At 45.6% G+C, this 23,124-nt stretch overlaps 1 protein-coding gene across 3 annotated transcripts in view; it reads right to left on the bottom strand.

The window, feature by feature from the left end:
• Positions 1-103: 103 nt before the first annotated feature.
• Positions 104-23,124, bottom strand: part of LOC139228731 (scaffold attachment factor B2-like) — a 94,822-nt gene continuing 71,801 nt past the window's right edge. For 2 of the 3 annotated variants that reach the window (XM_070860032.1, XM_070860033.1), the window contains 5 exons: positions 20,949-21,105; positions 19,461-19,534; positions 18,320-18,476; positions 2,851-2,888; positions 104-493 (listed from right to left, as the gene is read on the bottom strand). In XM_070860032.1, the coding sequence (XP_070716133.1) occupies positions 142-493; positions 2,851-2,888; positions 18,320-18,476; positions 19,461-19,534; positions 20,949-21,105 (778 nt within the window). In that variant the 3' untranslated portion in view covers positions 104-141. The remainder of the gene's footprint in view (positions 494-2,850; positions 2,889-18,319; positions 18,477-19,460; positions 19,535-20,948; positions 21,106-23,124) is intronic. The other variant, XM_070860034.1, reaches the window with a different exon arrangement.

Genomic DNA, 23,124 nt, shown 5'->3' with positions numbered 1-23,124 from the left:
ACCTCACCCAGCATGACTAAAAAGCTGGTGTAGCATTTCTGTTTGTTTCTTTTAAATCATTTATTCATAAACTCTTTCACCCTTGAATCCCCCTCCCCCGCCCCCCCCATTCCCCCTCCCATCCTCTCCCTGCTTACACTGCTATAAATAGATTAAATGTGGCTGGGAACCCCCTGAAGAGGGTGCATTGGGACGGGGAGGGGAGTACGGAGGCATGGGGTTTGTGGGACGGGAGCTGGTGAAACGAGGCCCCAAAAAGAAATTGGTGGGAGTGGCTAACAAACCAGTTGAGGGCCGAGTCCCGAGCCCGGAGGGGGTAGGAAGCAGGCTGGGGAGCGGCTGAGAAGGCGTGGGGAGAGGCAGATGGCGGGTGAGATGGGGCTTTTGAATGCCAATAGTGGACGAGCGAGAATGGGAGGAAGCCGATGATGACAGGTGTGGATTGGGGTTATGCTGATGGTGGCAGGAGCGGGACATTGAAGGACCGGGGGAGCTGCAAAACAAAATTACATTTTTAATTTAAATACATTAAGTTAAAATAAGCTTACCTCAAAGGATTAAAAGGTCTGCAGCAATGTCACCTGAGCTGAAGACTGGGAGCTCACAAAGGTAAGTAGGCAATGGTGCTACTTATTTTGGAGACCAAGTAATGCAGAACTTAGAGGCAAGGGTAAACATCCAGTTGACAACTCACTGTAGTGTATATGGTCCACGTCCTGTATGGCTCAGAGACGTGGACCATATACAGTAGACACTTCAAATTGCTGGAGAAATACCACCAACGATGTCTCCGCAAGATCGTGCAAATCCCCTGGGAGGAGACGCACCTACGTAATGCGTCCTCGATCAGGCTAACATCCCCAGCAGCAAAGCACTGACCTCACTCGACCAGCTCCGTTGGGCGGGCCACACTGTTCATATGCCTGACACAAGACTCCCAAAGCAAGCGCTCTACTAGAAACTCTTACACGGCAAGCGAGCCCCAGGTGGGCAGAGGAAATGTTTCAAGGACACCCTCAAAGCCGCCTTGATAAAATGCAACATCCCCACCGACACCTGGGAGTCTCTGGCCAAAGACCGCCCTAAGTGGAGGAAGTGCATCTGGGAGGACGCTGAGCACCTCGAGTCTCATCGCCGAGAGCATGCAGAAATCAAGCGCAGGCAGCGGAAGGAGCATGCGGCAAACCAGACTCCCCGCCCAGCCTTTCCTTCAACCACTCTCTGTCCCACCTGTGACAGAGACTGTAATTCCCGTATTGGACTGGTCAGTCGCCTGAGAACTCACTTTTAGAGTGGAAGCAAGTCTTCCTCGATTTTGAGGGACTGCCTATGATGATGATGATGATGATGATGAAGAAAAATAGTGAATTTGCAATTTTGAAATTTAAATTTGTGACATGGTGAATGTGTTCACTTCTGTCCTTTGATTCCTGGGATCTGGTTTGTCCAGGCTTTTGACAAGGTCCCACATGGCAAACCAGTCATAAAAGTAAAAGCCCACTGGATCCAAGGAAAAGTGGCATGTTGGATCCAAAAGTTAAAAAAGTTTGCAGATGATACAAAAATTGGCCATATGGTTGATAATAGTAACATAGAAAATAGGTGCAGGAGTAGGCCATTCGGCCCTTCGAGCCTGCAACACCCTTCAATATGATCATGGCTGATCATGCAACTTTAGTACCCCATTCCTGCTTTCTCTCCATACCCCTTGATCCCTTTAGCTGCTGAAAGGGTGGTAGAGGCAGAAACCCTTCCCACATTTAAAAAGTACTTGGATATGTCATAACCTACAAGGCTACGGAGCAAGAGCTGGAAAGTAGGATTAGACTGGGTAGCTCTTTGTTGGCCGGTACGGACATGATGGGCTGAAATGGCTTTCTTCCGTGCTGTAAATTTCTATGATTCTATGATTCACTGGTACTGATGGTTTCCTGGGAGTGCTTTGTTTAATGTTTGTCAACTTCCCTAAATTTAAATCCATTTAATTTGACCTAAATGATGCCGGCAGGGGTTGGCTGCCTGTGTTCTTTCTGATTATCTAAAGTCCGTGCCAGTCAGGGAAAGATCCTCCCTCAGCAAAGGATAGTTTGATTTATTTTCATTTTATTTCCCCCCACCATTTCTGAGAATATACACTATTCTCAGCCAGAATGGATGATAGGGTAATTGCTCCATCAGTGACTGCGATTGATTTTACAAACACATGTAAGTAGCTATCCTTCACTCACTGCTTTTTACTGGAAAAATCACTGCATTTTTAATCAGGAGAAGTTGCTGCAGTTTTGGCCATGAGTTTTGATTGCTACAGACTCTATAAATAGACTTTGCTGGCTGTAAAATACGTTGTCTGCCATAAGTCCTGCCCCGCCTCCAATTCCTTGGCTGACATGGTGTCAACAGACATTCTGACCATTTCCAGTCTCAAAGTTCAACCAGGGAGGCACTCCCCATGTGACCCTGCACCAAGTCCCTCTCGCTTCCCATGTCTTCACTCTTTCAGCAGTTTGCTCTGACTGCCTTTTTTGCGGTGGCCCTGAACTACCATTCTTTTGGTTCATGATCCTGACGGGCTTCTGACTTGTTTTAGCTGCCTGCTTTATTCCTATTGCAATCTCCACGCAGAGTGAAGAGAGCGCGCGAGGGGAGGGAGAAGAGAGAAAGAGATAAATGATGCATTTACTCACTGCAGATCTGCACAATTATAATTCTGATTGGTAATGGGGCATTTATGACACCTGTTAGACATGCGTGCATAACTTTGAACACAAAGTGAAAACTATTTTTCTTTACCCAGCATCAGAGGGTCCTTGCTGAGCTTGCTCACAGTGTGCGTCACAGAATAGCCCTTACCTCTCTTGATAATACCGTTCCGATTCTCGTCTTGTCTCCTGTGTGGAAAGAAAATAACAGAACAAACAAACATAACCGGAGGACCCTAAACACAACAGGAATTCCCACTCCTGGAAAATTTCATAAATTTTGCTTTCAATTTCCACTCCTCCCTTGCCTTCACGTGGTCCATCTCCGACTCTTCCCTACCCTTCCTCGACTTCTCTGTCTCCATTCTGGAGTTAGGCGGTTTATCAATGTCTACCATCCTGGGGATAGGCTGTTTACCACCTACTCCCTCAGCTATCTTGATTACACATCCTCCCACCCTGCTTCCTGCAAAGACTATATTCCATTCTCCCAGTTTCTCTATCACATGTGCTCTGGCAATGCCACCTTCCACACAAGTGCTTCAGATATATTTTCCTTTTTCCTCAACCGAGTATTCCCCTCCACTGTGGTTGACAGGGCCCTCAACCGTGTCAGTCCCATTTCCTGCATTTTTGACCTCATTCCTTCCCAGGGCCACGATAGGGTCCCCCCTTATCCTCACCTTCCACCCCATCTGCCGTCACATTTAACGGATCATCCTCCCTGATTTCCCGCCACCCCCAGCACGAGGCCACCACCAAACACATCTTCCCCCTCCCCTTTCAGCATTCCTCCATGACACTCTGGTCCAGTCTTCCATCGTCCACTCCCCTTACCCCAGGCAAGTGCAGGAGATGCAACACCTGCCCTTTCATCTCCTCCCTTTCCACCGTCCATGGCCTCAAACACTCCTTCCAGGTGAAACATCGATTTACTTGCATTTCTTTCAACTTAGTATACTGCATTTGCTGCTCACAATGCAGTCTCCTCTAAACTGGGGAGACCAAACGCAGATTGGGCGATTGCTTTTCTTAACACCTCTGTTCAGTCTGCAAGCATGACCCTGAGCTTCTGGTCGCTTGCAATTTTAATTCTCCGGCCAACTCGGACTCTTTGCCCTTGGCCCCCTACACTGCTCAATGAAGCTCAATGCTTTAGATTAGACACTTTATAACCTTCTGGCCTCAACATGGAGTTCAATAATATAAAGGGAAGGTTTTGCTACAGCTATACAAAGCCTTGGTTAGACACCTGGAGCACTGCACCGCAGACTCACCAGAATGTTACCTGGCCCTCAAGGGTTAGATTATGAGATATATCACATAAACTAGGCTTGTATTCCCTGGGATATGGAGGGTTTAGGGGTGATTTGGTTGAGGTTTTTAGGATTTTGAAAGGAATTTTTTCCCGCTGGTGGAGGAGTCTAGGATAATGGGGCATAACCTTAAAATCAGAGCCAGACCCTCAGAAGAGAAGTTAGGAAACATTTTTTCACACAAAGGGCGGTAGAAATGTGGAACTCTGCCACAAAAAGCAGTAGATGCTAGCTCAATTCATCATTTTAAATCTGAGATTGATAGTTTTTTGTTAGCTAAGGGTATAAAAGGGTATGGAGCCAAGGCAGGTGGATGGAGTCACGATACAGATCAGACATGATCCCAATCAATGGCACAACTGAATGGCCTACCCCTGTTCCCATGCAACAACTTCAAATCATAAACACCGCTCCCATTTTCTTGGACAGCAGGTGCTGGTAGTGGTTCTGCTGTTGTCATTTAGGTCTCCTCTGGGCTCATCTTTTGTTTCTTCATTTTTCCAATACAGGTTGGACCTCTCTGATCCGGCACCCTTGGGACCTGACTGGTGCCGAACCAGAGAAATTTCCGAACCACGGGAGGTCAACTGCTGACAACGCTGCGGACAATGACACAGACGCGTTCCGCGAATGTGTTAGTCGTCCAGAATCACTCTGTTTTTTTTTAATCCTCAGGCCCAGCTTTGGCGCCTCAGTCAGCCGCCTGCCCTTCCCTTCCCTTGCCCGGCCCGTTTACCTCAATGAGTGGAAACATCCTCTCTGCATTTACCTTGTTGAGCCCCCTCAGTATTTTATATGTTTCAATAAGATTACCTCTCATTCTTCTAAACTCCAATGAGTATGGGCCCAACCTGCTCAACCTTTCTTCATAAGTCAACCCCTTCATCTCAGGGATTAACCTAGTGAACCTTCTCTGAACTACCTCCAATGCTAATATATCCCTCCTTAAATAAGGAGACCAAAACTGTACCCATTTATCCCGACTCTCTGTTTTCTGTTAGTTAGCCATTCCTCTATCCATGCTAATATATTACCCCCAACGCTGTGGCCTCACTAATACCCTGTACAGTTGTAACAGGACTTCTCTGCTTTTATACTCTATCCCCCTTGTAATAAAGGCCAACATTCCATTTGCCTTCCTGATTACTTGCTGTACCTGCATATTAACTTTTTGTGTTTCATGCACAAGGACCCCTAGGTCCCCCTATTGTGCAGCATTTTGTAATCTCTCTCCATTTAAATAATAATTTCCTTTTTTATTTTTCCTGCCAAAGTGGATAACCTCACATTTTCCCACATTATACTTCATCTGCCAAATGTTTGCCCACTCACTTAGTCTGTCTATATCCCTTTGGAGATTCTTTGGGCCCAAGTTTCCACAGGATAAAAAACGGGCGCCCCTCCGAGCTGGGCGCCCGTTTTTCGCGCCTAAAACGGCGCCAGAAAAAAAACGCGCTATTCTCGAGCGTTTTGCAGCTCCTTGTCTGTTTGGCGCGGCGCCCAGGGGGGCGGAGCCTACATTCGTGCCGATTCTGTAAGTGGGAGGGGGCGGGTACTATTTAAATTAGTTTTTTCCTGCCGGCAACGCTGCGCGTGCGCGTTGGAGCGTTCACGCATGCTCAGTGTGAAAAAAACATTGGCACTCGGCCATTTTTGTAGTTCTTTGTAGCTGTTTAATTTTTGAACATTTTTTTAATAAAAGCACATTGCCATCAGCACATAAGCACTGAGGCTTCTTGCAGCCTTCTCACTGTCTCCTTCCCCTCCCTCCCCTCCGCGGCGGCAACAAACCGCTGTCTCCTTCCCCTCCCTCCCCTCCACGGCAACAAACCGCTGTCTCCTTCCCCTCCCTCCCCTCCACGGCAACAAACCGCTGTCTCCTTCCCCTCCCTCCCCTCCACGGCAACAAACCGCTGTCTCCTTCCCCTCCCTCCCCTCCACGGCAACAAACCGCTGTCTCCTTCCCCTCCCTCCCCTCCACGGCAACAAATCGCTGTCTCCTTCCCAATTCCTCCCCTCCACGGCGGCAACAAACCGCTGTCTCCTTCCCCTCCCTCCCCTCCGCGGCGGCAACAAACCGCTGTCTCCTTCCCCTCCACGGTGGCAACAAACCGCTGTCTCCTTCCCCTCCCTCCCCTCCGCGGCGGCAACAAACCGCTGTCTCCTTCCCTCCCCTCCGCGGCGGCAACAAACCGCTGTCTCCTTCCCCTCCACGGTGGCAACAAACCGCTGTCTCCTTCCCCTCCCTCCCCTCCGCGGCGGCAAACGGCGGTTTCCTTCCCCACCCCCTGCGGCAACGAACGATGGCTGAAGCACTTTCACACAGGTAGGAAGATGGTTTATTTAATCTTTTCTTTGCTTATAAATGTTTATTCAGGTTGGATTTATTTGTATAATATTTGTAGAAGTATAAATAAGGATTGATTGTAGAATTTAATGACTTCCCTTCCCCCCCACCTCGTTCTGGACGCCTAATTTGTAACCTGCGCCTGATTTTTTAATGTGTAAAACAGGTTTTTTCAGTTCTACAAAAATCTTCACTTGCTCCATTCTACTTTAGTTTGGAGTACGTTTTCACTGTGGAAACTTTGAAATCAGGCGTCAGTGGCCGGACACGCCCCTTTTTGAAGAAAAAATTCTGTTCCAAAGTAGAACTGTTCTACCTCACTAGAACTGCAGAAAAAAAAATGTGGAGAATTGCGATTTCTAAGATAGTCCGTTCTCCACCAGTTGCTCCTAAAAATCAGGCGCAAATCATGTGGAAACTTGGGCCCTTTGTGTCCTCCTCACAACTTGCTTTCCCACCTATCTTTGTACCATCAACAAACCTGGCTACATTACACTCGGTCCCTTCATCCAAGTCATTGATATAGATTGTAAATAGTTCAGACCCCAGCAACGATCCCTGTGGCACCCCACTAGTTACTGTTTGCTAACCTGAAAATGACCCATTTATCCTGACACTCTATTTCTGTTAGTTAGCCAATCCTCTATCCATGCTAATATATCACCCCCAACCCCGTGAGCTCTTATCTTGTGTAGTAACCTTTTATGTGGCACCTTATCGAATGCCTTCTGGAAATCCAAATACACAACTGGTTCCCCCTTATCCACTCTGCTCGTTACATCCTCAAAGAACTCCAGCAAATTTATCAAACATGATTTGTTGAGAATTATGAAATATCTCCTTCAATGTCTGCCACTGCTTTATCTCCCATCTGACCTTTTAATCTATTTTCCCAGTCCACTTTAGCCAACTCTGTCTTTGTAATTGCCTTTATTTAGGTTTAAGACACTAGTTTCAGACCCAAGTTCCTCACCCTCAAACTGAACGTGAAATTCTATCATGTTATGATCACTCTGCCCTAGAGGATCCTGTTATATATGTAAACATTACCAATGTGTAAGACTTGCCACCAGGGGGCACACATGTGGGAGACCCAAGGATCACCTGCACACCCTGGGCAAGCAGGTATAAAAGGCAGTCTACCATGCTGCCTCCTCACTCTGGTGTTACAATAAAGAGACCAAGTTCACAACAGTTTGAGCTTAAGATACAGTCTTGTGGAGTTATTCTAAACATAACAATTGGCGGCGAGTAACAGATCACAAACTTTCATGCAGTTATGGCTGCCATTGGTATTCTTGAGAGATTTGTTGAGGGTGATGATTGGGGAGCCTTTGTTGAGCGTCTTGACCAGTACTTCATGGCCAACGAGCTGGAAAAGGCAGAAACCGCGATCAAGCACAGGGCGATTCTCCTCACTGCTTGCGGGTCCACGATATATGGCCTCATCAAAAATCTGCTAGCACCGACGAAACCAACGGACAAGACATATGAAAAGTTGTACACACTGTTTTGGGAACACCTCAAGCCGAAGGAGAGCATCATGAAGGCCAGGTATCGCTTTTATACGCACCGTCGCTCCGAGGGCCAGAACGTGGCGAGCTATGTCGCCGACCTAGGATGCCTTGTGGGACCATGCGTATTTGCTGGATTTTTGGGGGAAGTGTTGTGGGACTTTTTCATGCTTGGAATCGGCCACGAGGTCATTCATCGCAAACTGCAGTCTGCCGAATCCCTAGATCTGAGCAAGGCCATCACGATAGCTCAGGCTTTTATGTCCACTAATGATAACACTAAACAGATATCATTGCAGCATCGGAACTCACCGGCAAGTACTGTGCATAAAATAACGCCTTCAGCAGGCAGAACTGTACATGGCAGGGCCTACATGCCCACAGAGGCCAGACCTAAGATGACTCAGAGTCCGCTGCGGGGCGTGAATGCAAATCCATTAGCACTGTGTTGGCGCTGCGGGGGTAATCATCGAGCCCATCAATGTCGATTCAAGCACTACGTGTGCAAGGGCTGTGGAACAATGGGGCACCTCCAGCAAATATGCAAACGTGCTGCGACTCACCACATGGCAGAGTCGGCAGATGACTGATCCAGCGCGGATCACGCTGAACGAGTGAGAGAGGCAACTCAACCCGAGGCTGAAGAGGAAGTGTATGGGATGCACACCTTCACCACCAAAAGCCCTCCGATAATGTTAAAAGTCAAATTAAACGGCATTCCAGTTTCCATGGAATTGGACACGGGGTTGAGTCAGTCAATTATGAGCCAGAAGGTTTTTGAGAAACTGTGGGGCAACAAGGCACAAAGGCCAAAACTAAGTCCGATCCATACCAAGCTGCGCACTTACACCAAAGAGCTCATACCAGTCATTGGCAGTGCGGCAGTGAAGGTATCGTACGATGGAACTGTGCATGATTTACCACTATGGATTATACCATGTGATGGCACAACGCTGTTTGGCAGAAGCTGGCTAGGAAAGATCCGATGAAACTGGGACAACATTAAAGCACTGTCTTCGGAGGATGACGCCTCATGCGCCCAAATGCTAAACAAATTCCTGTAGTTATTCGAGCCAGGCATCGGCAACCTCACAGGCGCCGAAGTGCAGATCCATCTAATCCCTGATGCACGACCCGTTCATCACAAGACCCGAACAGTTCCATACATGATGCAAGAGAAAGTCGAGATCGAGCTGGACAGACTTCACGAGAGGGGATCATATCGCCAGTCGAGTTCAACGAGTGGGCCAGTCCAATTGTTCCGGTGTTGACGAGCGATGGGACGGGCAGAATCTGCGGGAACTACAAGGTAACGATCAACCGAGTCCCGTTATAGATAGGACCAGTACCCACTACCCAAAGCGGATGATCTGTTTGCAACGCTAGCACAGGGGGGGGGCGCGCGGGAAGAGAGTCGTTCACCAAGCTGGATCTAACCTCGGCTTACATGTCACAGGAGCTGGCTGAACCTTTGAAAGAACTGATGTGCATCAACACGCACAGAGGACTAGAGGACTGTTCATATACCACAGATGCCCCTTTGGGATTCGTTTGGTGGCGGCCAGCTTCCAGAGGAACATGGAGAGTCTGCTGAAATCGGTTCCGCGCACCGTGGTGTTTCAAGATGACATCTTGATCACTGCCCGCAACACCACCGAACATTTGCACAACCTGGAAGAGGTTCTCAAGCGACTGGACAGAGTGGGACTCAGGTTGAAATGCTCCAAGTATGTTTTCCTGGCGCCAGAGGTTGAATTTCTGGGGAGAAGGATTGCGGCGGAAGGGATTAGACCCACGGACTCCAAGACGGAGGCCATCAAGAATGCACCCAGACCACAGAACGTGACGGAGCTGCGTTCATTCCTGGGACTCAACTACTCTGGTAACTTTCTACCGGGGTTGAGCACTTTGCCGGAAATTGCATTTATTGCTACGCAAGGGTGATGACTGGGTTTGGGTAACAATGCCAGAAACCTGCTATGTTCCAACAATTACTTGTATTGTATGACCCGTATAAACATTTAGTACTAGCTTGTGATGCATCTTCGTACGGGGTCAGTTGTGTGTTACGGCAAGCCAATGGGTCAGGCAAACTGCAACAGGTTGCATATGCGTCCAGAAGCTTATCTAAGGCTGAAAGAGCCTACAGTATGGTTGAAAAAGCAGCATTAACATGCGTATACGGGATTAAGACAATGCACCAATACCTATTTGGGCTCTGGTTCAAGCTCGAAACCGACCACAAGCCGCTCATTTCATTGTTCTCAGAAAGCAAAGATATTAACACCAATGCTTTGTCCGCATCCAAAGATGGGCAATAACGTTATCGGCGTATGATTATGTAATCCGCCACAGACCAGACACGGAGAACTGTGCTGATGCCCTCAGTTGGCTACCATTGCCCACCACCGGGGTGGAAATGGTGCAACCCGCAGATTGCTCCTTGCAATGGATGCTTTCGAGAGCGAGGAGTCACCCGTCACGGCTCGCCAGATCAGGACCTGGACTAGCCAGGACCCGGTGCTATCACTAGTAAAAAGCTGTGTCCTCAATGGGAGCTGGTCGGCGGTTCCAAGGGAAATGCAAGACAAAATGAAGCCGTTCCACTGATGCAAGGACAAAATGTCATATCCATTTGGACTGTCTCCTATGGGGGGATCGTGTAATTTTGTCAAAAAAAAAGGCAGGGAAATGTTTATACGCGACCTTCACAGTACCCACTCAGGCATAGTCATGATGAAGGCTATCGCCAGGTCGCATGTTTGGTGGCCCGGTATTGACTCGGAATTGGAGTCATGCGTACACCAATGCAACACTTGCTCACAGTTGAGCAATGCACCAAGGGAGGCCCCACGGAGTCTGTGGTTATGGCCCTCCAAACCGTGGTCAAGGGTCCACGTAGATTTCGCTGGCCCCTTTCTAGGAAAGATGTTCCTAATAGCAGTGGACGCTTACTCTAAATGGATTGAATATACAATAATGTCATCATGTAGAAACATAGAAAATAGGTGCAGGAGTAGGCCATTCGGCCCTTCGAGCCTGCACCACCATTCAATATGATCATGGCTGATCATGCAACTTCAGTATCCCATTCCTGCTTTCTCTCCATACCTCTTGATCCCTTTAGCCGTCAGGGCCACATCTAACTCCCTTTTGAATATATCTAACGAACTGGCCTCAACAATTTTGTGGTAGAGAATTCTACATGCTCACAAGAAGTTTCTCCTCATCTCGGTCCTAAATTGCTTACCCCTTACTCTTAGACTGTGACCCCTGGTTCTGGACTTCCCCAACATCGGGAACATTCTTCCTGCATCTAACCTGTCCAATCCCGTCAGAATTTTATAGGTTTCTATAAGATCCCCTCTCATTCTTCTAAATTCCTGTGAATATAAGCCTGCCATCCCAGGAATCAGTCTGGTGAACCTTCGCTGCACTTCCTCAATAGCAAGAATGTCCTTCCTCAGGTTTGGAGACCAAAACTGTACACAATATTCAAGGTGTGGCCTCACCAAGGCTCTGTACTACTACAATAAGACCTCCCTGCTCCTATACTCAATTCCTCTCGCTATGAAGGCCAACATGCCATTTGCCTTCTTCACCGCCTGCTGTACCTGCATGCCAACTTTCAATGACTGATGTACCATGACACCCTGGTCTCGTTGCACCTCCCCTTTTCCTAATCTGTCACCATTCAGATAATATTCTGCCTTCCTGTTTTTGCCATCAAAGTGGATAACCTCACATTTATCTACATTATACTGCATCTGCCATGCATTTGCCCACTCACCTAATCTGTCCAAGTCACCTTGCAGCCTCTTAGCATCCTCCTCACAGCTCACACTGCCACCCAACTTAGTGTCATCTGCAAACTTGGAGATATTACATTCAATTCCTTTGTCTAAATCATTAATGTATATTGCAAATAGCTGGGGTCCCAACACTGAACCTTGCGGTACCCCACTAGTCACTGCCTGCCATTCTGAAAAGGACCCGTTTATTCCTACTCTTTGCTTCCTGTTTGCCAACCAGTTCTCTATCCACGTCAATACATTACCCCCGATACCATGTGCTTTAATTTTGCTCACTAATCTCTTGTGTGGGACCTTGTCAAAAGCCTTTTGAAAGTCCAAATACACCACATCCACTGGTTCTCCCTTGTCCACTCTACTAGTTACAACCACAAAAAAATTCTAGAAGATTTGTCGATGATTGATTTCCCTTTCATAAATCCATGCTGACTTGGACGGATCCTATCACTGCTTTCCAAATGAGCTGCTATTACATCTTTAATAATTGATTCCAACATTTCCCCCACCGATGTTAGGCTAACCGGTCCATAATTCCCCGTTTTCTCTCTCCCTCCTTTGTTAAAAAGTGGGGTTACATTTGCTACCCTCCAATCCATAGGAACTGATCTGGAGTCTATAGAATGTTGGAAAATGACCACCAATGCATCCACTATTTCTAGGGCCACTTCCTTAAGTACTCTGGGATGCAGACCATCAGGCCCTGGGGATTTATCGGCCTTCAATCCCATCAATTTCCCCAACACAATTTCCTGACTAATAAGGATTACCTTCAGTTCCTCCTCCTCACTAGACCCTTGGTCCCCTAGTATTTCCGGAAGGTTATTTGTGTCTTCCTTAGTGAAGACAGAACCAAAATATTTGTTCAATTGGTCTGCCATTTTTTTGTTCCCCATTATAAATTCACCTGATTCTGAATGCAAGGGACCTACATTTGTCTTCACTAATCTTTTTCTCTTCACCTATCTATAGAAGCTTTTGAAGTCAGTTTTTATGTTCCCTGCAAGCTTACTCTCATACTCTATTTCCCCCCTCTTAATTAAACCCTTTGTCGTCCTCTGCTGAATTCTAAATTTCTCCCAGTCCTCAGGTTTGCTGCTTTTTCTGGCCAATTTATATGCCTCTTCCTTGGATTTAACACTATCCCTAATTTCCCTTGTTAGCCACGGTTGAGCCACCTTCCCCGTTTTATTTTTACTCCAGACAGGGATGTAAAATTGTTGAAGTTCATCCATGTGGTCTTTAAATGTCTGCCATTGCCTATCCACCGTTAACCCTTTAAGTATCATTTGCCAATCTATCCTAGCCAATTCACGTCTCATACCATCGAAGTTACCTTTCTCTAAGTTCAGGACCCTAGTGTCTCTGAATTAACTGCGTCACTCTCCATTTTAATGAAGAATTCTACCATATTATGGTCACTCTTCCCCAAGGGGCCTCGCACGACAAGATTGCTAATTAATCCTCTCTCATTACACAAGACCCAGTCTAGGATGGTTAGCTCTCTAGTTGGTTGCTCGACACATTGGTCTAGAAAACCATCCCTTATACATTCCAGGAAATCCTCCTCCACCGTATTGCTACCAGTTTGGTTAGCCCAATCTATATGTAAATTAAAGTTATCCATGATAACTGCTGCACCTTTATTGCACGCATCCCTAATTTCCTGTTTGATGCCATCCCCAACCTCGCTACTACTGTTTGGTGGTCTGTACACAACTCCCACTAGCGTTTTCTGCCCTTTGATGTTCCGCAGCTCCACCCATACAGATTCCACATCATCCAAGCTAATGACCTTCCTTACTATTGCGTTAATCTCCTCTTTAACCAGCAACGCTACCCCACCTCCTTTTTCTCTGTCTATCCTTCCTGAATATTGAATACCCCTGGATGTGGAGTTCCCAGCCTTGGTCACCCTGGAGCCATAGCTCCGTAATCCCAATTACATCATATCCATTAACAGCTGTCTGCGCAGTTAATCCGTTAACAGCTGTCTGCGCAGTTAATTCATCCGCCTTATTACGAATGCTCCTCGCATTGAGACACAGAGCCTTCAGGCTTATTTTTTAACACTCTTTGTCCTTTTAGAATTATATTGTAATGTGGCCCTTTTTGATTTTTGTCTTTGATTTCTCTGCCCTCCACTTTTCCTTATCTCCTTTCTACCTTTTGCTTCTGCCCCATTTTACTTCCCTCTGTCTCCCTGCATAGATTCCCATCCCCTTGCCATATTAGTTTAACCCCCCCCCCCACCCCAAACAGCACTGGCAAACACTCCCCCTAGGACATCGGTTCCGGTCCTGCCCAGGTGCAGACTGTCCGGTTTGTACTGGTCCCACCTCCCCCGGAAATGGTTCCAATGTCCCAAGAATTTGAATCCCTCCCTCTTGCACCATTCCTCAAGCCACATATTCATCTTAACTATCCTGCTATTTCTACTCTGACTAGCATGTGGCACCGGTAGCAATCCTGAGATTACTACCTTTGAGGTCCTACTTTTTAATTTAACTCCTAGCTTCCTAAATTCAACTTGTAGGACCTCATCCCATTTTGTACCTATATCGTTGGTACCTATATGCACCACAACAACTGGCTGTTCACCCTCCCCCTCCAGAATGCCCTGCAGTCGTTTTGAGACATCCTTGACTCTTGCAACAGGGAGGCAACATACCATCCTGGAGTCTCGATTGCAGCCGCAGAAACGCCTATCTATTCCCCTACCACTATAGCTCTCTCACTTTTTTTCCTGCCCTCCTGTGCAGCAGAGCCATCCATGGTGCCATGAACTTGGCTGCTGCTGCCTTCCTCTGAAGAGCCATCTCCCTCAACAGTATCCAAAGTGGTCTATCTGTTTTGGAGGGAGGTGACCGCAGGGGACTCCTGCACTATCTTCCTACTCCTGCTCTGCCTGATCACCCATCCCCAATCTGCCTTTGTAACCTTTACCTGCGGTGTGACCAACTCACTAAACGTGCTATTCACGACTCAGCATCACGGATGCTACAAAGTGAATCCATGAATCAGTGTCCCTGATTTCCCACATAACATGACATGGGTCTGGACTCTCCTGCCATGACTTAACCCTTAAATTAACTTAATTTTGCAACAATGCCAAAGGTTTCTTACTGATAAGAAAAAGAAAAAAAGATATGTCCACTGCCACCATTGAAAGCCTCCAGGTCATGTTCGCCACCCATTTTACTTCATGTTTGCCCAACGTCCTCGTTAGTGACAATGGTCCATGCTTCACCAGCTCGGAATTTAACAAGTTCATGACCCTCAATGGCATCAAGCATGTCAGGTCTGCGCCGTTTAAGCCCACATCCAAGAGGAACGGGCAGTCCAAACAATCAAGCTTGAAACATGTGACGGATGGTTCCCTGCAGACCCGGCTATCTCGGATTCTGCTCAGCTACCGCACGTGACCCCATTCACTTACCGGGTTCCCCCTGCAGAATTGCTAATGAAGAGAGCACTCAAAACCAGGCTTTCCTTAGTCCAACCGGATCGCAATGATCATATAGAAACCCAGCGTCACCGGCATAACATGTACCACGATCGCGCGGCTGTATCATGTGACGTTGAAGTTAATGACCCTGTGTTTGTTCTTAATTATGGTCATGGTCCCAAATGGGTTGCTGGCACTGTGTTAGCCAAGGACGGGAATAGAGAGTTTGTTGTCAAACTTTTGACTGGACAAACGTGCAGAAAGCACTTGGATCAGACCAAACTGCTGTTCACTGACAACCAAGAACAGTTTGAAGAGGACATTACCATCATTGATCCACTCACACACACCCAACCATCAATCGACCTCGCGGTCAACCACGAGGATGAACCCACCATGCCCGACAGTCTGATCAGACCATGCCAGGACTTCAACTGAGGCGATCGACCCGGGAACGCAGAGCCCCGGATCGCCTCAACTTGTAAATAACTTGTACATAAGACTTTAGGGGGGGAATGATATTATGTATGTAAACATTACCAATGTGTAAGACTTGCCACCAGGGGACGCACCTATGGGAGACCCAAGAGTCACCTGCAGGTATAAAAGGCAGTCTACCATGCTACCTCCTCACTCTGGAGTTACAATAAAGAGACCAAGGTCACAACAGTGGAGCTTAAGATATACAATCTTGTGGAGTTATTCTAAACATAACAGATCCTTTACTATGAGATCATTAATTAATCCTGTCTCATTGCATATTACCAGATCTAAAAGACAGTTAAGTCAATTAAACTGGAAACTAGTTCTCACAATTAGCAGAAACAGCAATAATTTACAACATGACAGCATAAGAACTAAACCTTTTCAGCTCCAGAATCAACACACTATAAACAAAAACGTGTTTCTACTCTAGTTTTTTTTTTAGCAAGTCTGCCCTATGTCCAGATGGACACAAACACAGAACAAAAAATAAATCTACAAATGAATTAATGATGGTTTCAGACCACCACACACAGGGTTAAGGTGACATTTACAGGTACATACTTCTGGAGACTTGCCCGCATTTCGAAGAATAGTGAAAAGTCAGCCTTTTGGGCTAAGAAGACTGCGCTGGCCGACGAGCTGGGTACATCACCATTATAAGCCAGCAGAGGGGTCAGTTCTGGGGCCCGATAACCTGCGCTAGCTTTTTTAAAAAAAAAAACAGTTGCAACTGTTCTTTCAGATGATAATGATTGTATAAAGCCAATAATGAACAAGATTTTAATTTGCCACGGAGGTTGAGAAAAACTAACATAAGCAGAGTCATTTGGTTTGCACTACAAGAAACTGGATTGAATTTCAAATATCTTCCATTCCCAGTCAGTTATTATTATACAAACCCAGTCTGTTATTATTATACAAAAGTAATCAGAACAGAGATTCCAGGATCAGTACCATAATGTAAAAGGTGCTGCATCTTTCAAAGAACCGGCACAGACATGATGGGCTGAATGGCCTCCTTCCCAAGAACAAAAGAATTAGCAACAGGAGTAGGCCATACGGACCCTCGAGCCTGCTCCGCCATTCAATAAGATCATGGCTGATCATGGACTCAGCTCCACTTCCCTGCCCGCTCCCCATAACCCCTTATCCTCTTATCGATTAAGAAACCGTCTATTTCTGTCTTAATTTATTCAATGTCCCAGCTTCCACAGCGATTCACAACCCTTAGAGAAGTAATTTCTCCTCATCTCTGTTTTAAATGACCGGCTCCTTATTCTAAGATTGTGCCCTCTAATTCGAATCTCCCCCATCAGTGGAAACATCCTCTCTGCATCCACCCTGTCAAACCCCTTCATAATCTTGTACTTCTCGATTAGATCACCTCTCATTCTTCTGAATTCCAATGAGTAGAGGCCAAACCTACTCAACCTTTCCTCATAAGTCAACCCCCTCATCTCCGGAATCAACCTAGTGAACCTTCTCTGAACTGCCTCCAAAGCAAGTATATCCTTTCGTAAATATGGAAACCAAAACTGCCGCAGTATTCCAGGTGTGGCCTTACCAATACCTTTTATAGCTGTATTAAGACTTCCCTGCTTTTATACTCCATCCCCTTTGCAATAAAGGCCGAGATATCATTGGCTTTCCTGATCACTTGCTGTACCTGCATTCTATCCTTTTGTGTTTCATGCACAAGTACCCCCAGGTCCCGCTGTACTGAGGCACTCTGCAATCTTTCTCCATTTAAATAATAACTTGCTCTTTGATTTTTTTCTGCCAATGTGCAGACCTCACACTTTCCAACATTATACTCCATCTGCCAAATTTTTGCCCACTCACTTAGCCTGTCTATGTCCTTTTGTAGATTTTTTAGAAACATAGAAAATAGGTGGAGTAGGCCATTCGGCCCTTCGAGCCTGCACCACCATTCAATAAGATCATGGCTGATCATTGTGTCCTCCTCACTCATTGCTTTTCCTCCCATCTTTGTATCGTCAGCAAATTTGGCTACGTTACACTCAGTCCCTTCTTCCAAGTCGTTAATATAGATTGTAAATAGTTGGGTCCCAGCACTGATCCCTGTGGCACCCCACTAGTTACTGGTTGCCAACCAGAGAATGAACCATTTATCCCGACTCTCTGTTCTCTGTTAGTTAGCCCATCCTCTATCTATGCTGATATATTACCCCTAACCCCATTTATCTTGTGCAGTAACCTTTTATGTGGCACCTTGTCAAAGGGTCAAAGGACTTCTGGAAGTCCAAATATACATCCACCGGTTCCCCTTTATCCACCCTGTTCGTTACATCCTCAAAGAACTCCAGCAAATTTGTGCTGTATGATTCTATGAGTCACTGTTAAACACCCTGTTCCACATATGATGCTTACACATACATTTACACAATGGGTCATGGTCATAAGCTAAATACCTCCACAACTGAGGCTAATCTGATAAACAATTAAAGGCAGAGTTTGGAGTAGATTGTCAGCCTTAAAAGTGGAGATATTTGTATCACATTACAAGGTTATATTTGTATCACATTTTCTCTTTCTAAATGCTTACGGTAAAGTTTCAGCCAAACCAAGGCCAAGACAACCTAAACATTGAGATTCCTCAACACAAAAGGCAAAATTATAAAATGTGTCTTGGGGCTTAAACGTTTTACTCCAATTTGCTCTGCAGTTCTCTCTCCTTACCCCTCCGCTGAATAATCTTTTCCTGTCCATCATATCTCGTTCCAGCTGGTCTTTCTCTTGGTGCAATCTCTCGAACTCCAGTCGCTCCAGTTCCTTTTTCAATATTTCTCGAACCTCCTGCTCTTCTTGGATTTCTCGCTCATATGCTTCACGATGCCTGTGTTACATCAGGACAATCACTCAGAACAGTTCTGCAGACACAGTGCCCCAATCAAACATTTCTGATTACATCAGAATTAGCAAATGGTTCAGGTTAACGCTAAAATTAGCAGATTAAAACCTAGTCACAATATACTTTTCATACTTGGGGGAGGAAGGAGTTTCCACTTTGAAAGATCTCCTCACATAATCTCCCATGATGGCTCAACAAATTCATCCAAAGAGCACCAGTTTAATCCACAGTCTATGTGGAGTTATCTGATCTCACCTGGAGCAGCAGCAGCAGGAAAGGGCAACTAGTTCTCAGCATTTGTGGATTAGGCATTGGAGGACCAGCCAGGCTTCCCACTGCTGAGCACTGCGAGAGGCAAGTGTGAGTATCAGGCTCAGTTGTGACACTGTTGAAAAGCTTCCCAACACTCACCATCAAGGCTCACAGTTAAATCATAGACACTGCGTAAGGTACCAGATGTCGCTTGGTGCCTCTGGAGGGAGTCAAACTTGCAGGAGAGGAAGTTGACTTCCCTTCCCGCACTCCCCTGGAAATGATTAACAAAATTATTTCATCTATCTCCTTCCCCAGGAGCAAGGTTCTCCTTTAACAAATGACATTTCTCGCATTGTTCCTTGGATAACTTTTGACCCGCAGTAAAAGGGAAAAAGGTCTTGCATGTGCATGCGCTCTGGTCTCACACTTTTTCTATCATAGACATTTTCTCTATTTTTAGCGCAGTGCGCCAGATTCCTGTGACCCAGATTAAACTGCAAAGCTTAATCCAGGTTTAAAGAAATTTGCCACAGTGATCTACACAACTCTGGTTCAGCATTGACCAAGGATCAAAAGCAGGAACCTTTGCAAGGGTCAATACCGCAACAAATGATGCTATTCGGGAAACTGCATGATTTCTATTATTATTTTTTAATATTTGATAGATCTTTCTCCAGGACTCAGAAAGTAGGGTGAAAACAATTTTCTCTTTACCCAAGATCAACAAAGGATCTTGTAGTATTTTCTTCATGCATCTTACGGAGTAGTTTCTGTTCTCGTCTTGTCTCCTGTGTAGAAAGGACACAGAATGTGATGTGCTGTTGTAAACATTTATGTAAATACACTCGCAAATTAAGGAGATTATATTCCACTCTTATTACTGGTTCTCAATAATTTTGTATTTGTCTGAAACAATACACTTGGAGCCCTGTAACAGCATTTGCAGAAGAGCAGCAAATTCCCGGTAATGAACATTGTTTTTTCATTGGATATATTTAAGAGAGAGTTAGATATGACCCTTACGGCTAAGGGGATCAAGGGGTATGGAGAGAAAGCAGGAAAGGGGTACTGAGGGAATGATCAGCCATGATCTATTGAATGGCGGTGCAGGCTCGAAGGGCTGAATGGCCTACTCCTGCACCTATTTTCTATGTTTCTATAATCTTTGCATCTTAATTCTTACCATATCAACAGCTGCATCGCTGCAATATCCTTGCTTCCCTCCCCCCATTTCCTTCTCCTTCTTTCCTGAAGGTGCCAACTCATTCTGGGGCATGGTTCTACAGTTACTCACAGCTCATGTGCAATCCAAATATGATTTCAAGCAAAGGTCGTAGCAATGCCACCTGGAGTGGTCTATTTTATCTTCCCTACTGCAGGGAGCTTAGGCCAATTACATGGCTCTTACTGCCACCTTAGCTGAGATTAGCCAACTCAGTAGAGATCAGGGAATCGAACACTCCCTGCAGCATCAAGGTACAACATAACCTGGGCCCATCCGAGGACCTCAATTTTTCATACTGACCCCGAATCAACATGTACTAGTTCCCATTGTGGTTAAATTTCCATCAGACCATCATAAATTCAGAGCAGATACCAATACTGGATGTAAATGCAGGATACTCCAGCCCATAAAATCTTGTATTTATATAGTATTAACGTAGAAAAACATCCCAAAGTGCTTCATATCAGACATTATTCCGTACAAATGTCACCATGAAAGAAAGATTGAACCATATACACAAACTTTTCATGGAGATACATATTCCTGCAATGCCACTCAACCTCTCTGGCCCAGAAAGGCAACAATTGAAACTGTGGAGTCTCATTCCTGCAGGTAGCAAATTATTCTTCGAGATTTTACATTTTAAAATGTTTTTCTTACTTTCCCTTTCTGTCCCTTAATCAAATCTTTCTTTCCCTACCTGATTTGACTCTAATTCATTCTTATTTTCTTCTCCGTTGTTCCGGTTTCTTTATCATTGAATCTCATTGGTTAAGCAGATAGACTGTTGGCCCCATCATTCACTAAGGTCCCAGATGCCAGTTATCAGCTCACACTTGCGGCAATATGCGCGCAAAACTTTTGAGCTGAAGGATGAGGGTCGAACTAATGCCCTGAACTACACTGCTCTAGCAAATTCTGGGCCACTATGTGGACATTACAGAACAAAATAACATGCAAGGGAAAGGAAACCTTACCCCTTCCAGTAGAAATTTCTGCGTCTCCAGTGCCTCTCGTTGCAGCCTCTCTTTTTCGAGGCGCATCCTCTCGAGCTGTAGTTTCTCTAGCTCTCTCTCCAGCATTTTCCGAGCATCCCGCTCCTGTCGGGTTTCTCGCTCCCACGCCTCACGTTCTCTGGTGGAAAAAAAAACTCTTCAGGTTACACATCAGGGTCAGACCCTAGGTAAAAATCAGCAAGCAACACAGGAAAATTCAGCCCTTGCTGTTTACATCAGAATGAAGGGAGGCTTCAGCTTAACCCTAAAAAAACAATGGCCTAGAAATGCAGGTGGTTTGCGCCACCCATTACCGCCATGAAATGGTGAGAAAATGTCGGCCAGCTCTCTTCCACCAGCTGGTGGTGGGTCCCGTGCGCCACCATTTTGACACGTTGGCAGCGCTGCAGTGACCTGCTATCGGCAAGAGTTTTTTTTTAATGAGTTGGAGCGTGACGTCAATCAGCGGCTACGCCAAGTTGACACCAGCTCATCCATTTTGGAGTTCTCCGTTTGCACTAAATCACACCAGTAAGTGGTGCTGCTAAAAGGTCTTTCAGCCACGTTAACGGCCGTGAGGAGTCTGGCAGGACTTATGAGGATAGGCGCTGGAACTTCAAACACCTCCTGTGCCAAGGTTCTTCTTTTAAATTTTCATTTTTTGCCCATCAGTAGCGGGGGTGGGGGGGGTTACATTTTCTGGCAGCTACAGTGTTTGTGGGTCAGTAAATCAATGGCTGAACTCTATGGCAACGACTGAAGATTATCTGTGATAAAATCTCTTATCTCCATTCAGGTCATAAACAATTAAAAAAAAAATTACCATGGGCGGCCATAATATTTTTCAAGCACGTCCAGCAACTGTTCGTGTTGCTTCTTTTTTACCCGTTTCCCTGCACTGCAAGCGGGAGACAGGCGATGTTTGGCCTGCTTTTGAGATTAGCGCTGTAAAGAGCACATTGCACTAGAAAATCACTGCCACACTGGTAATGAGCAGGCAGCACCAAAATGCCAGCAGCCGTTATCCTTGGCTGCCAAGGTAACCGGCAGATTTCCAGCGTTCTCCAATTTCTAGGCCAATTAACTGAATCATAGAATGGTTACGGCACAGGAGGAGGCCATTTGGCCTGTTGAGCCCATGCTGGCTAAAAGTTGATTTTGCTGCTAGCAAAGATAAGAAGATAAACTTGATCACAAAATAACTAGACAATGTTATTTATCGTCAAGGAAGTTCCCTCACCAGATACACAATGCATCAGCTAGTTCATCCAAACCCAAGAAGGGCCTTGGGTGGATTCTTATTCTCTGACAATTTAACTGATCTCAGCCAGGACATTGCAATTGGCCTCACGAACCCTGGGAGAGGAGGTGGAAATTGACCAGGGTTGCTACTACTAATTTTTTTTAAAAAAAAAACTCAGCTTACTGTTAACAAGTTCTTTAAAGCATATTATGAGAAATGAAACATTAAACAATGCCAAATTTCAAAGTGAGAGAGAGAGAGTGAGAGAGAGAGAGTGAGAGAGAGAGAGAGAGAGAGATCAAGCACCATCAGAGACTCATGTTAACAGAACTCTCAGGTTGAGAAAGAGACAAGAGGTGGCGTACTTAGTTGGACATTAAAGAACAAGAATTAAAAAAAAACAGATGTAGAATCATAACGTGAAAAAGGAGAGAAAAACCCACACAACAGATATTTAAGAGAAACAACCCCTTGATTTACCACAGAAAATAAATTAATATAGTAATATATAACCCTAACCTATAAATTTCTATGCTATAATTGGGGAAAATATACAAAAAAGAGAAAGGGCAATCATTTTCTGTCCTAAAGCTGGGAATTTACATGCAGGTGGCACGCTACAAACTTCCCTCACTAGAAACAGTTAATCTCAGGATGTGCCTGTTTACAGTAATTATACTTTGTCACCTTTGAGGGAAAGGCAAGTTACTCACATCTCAGCATAATACAACATGGCGCACGATGTAAAATACTTACTTGGCTTTAAAACAATCTGATTTACACAGAATGTACAGCATAGAAAGCAGCCATTTGACCCAATTGGTCCATTCTGGTTTTTATGCTCCACACGAGTTTCCTCCCAACCCTCTTCACGTAACCCTAACTGCGTAACCTTCTCCCTCGTGTGTTCATCTA

This window comes from Pristiophorus japonicus, chromosome 18, assembly GCF_044704955.1.
Source record: "Pristiophorus japonicus isolate sPriJap1 chromosome 18, sPriJap1.hap1, whole genome shotgun sequence".
In the NCBI taxonomy this organism is placed as follows: Eukaryota; Metazoa; Chordata; class Chondrichthyes; family Pristiophoridae; genus Pristiophorus; species Pristiophorus japonicus.
This window is presented reverse-complemented; position numbering and strand designations above follow the sequence as displayed.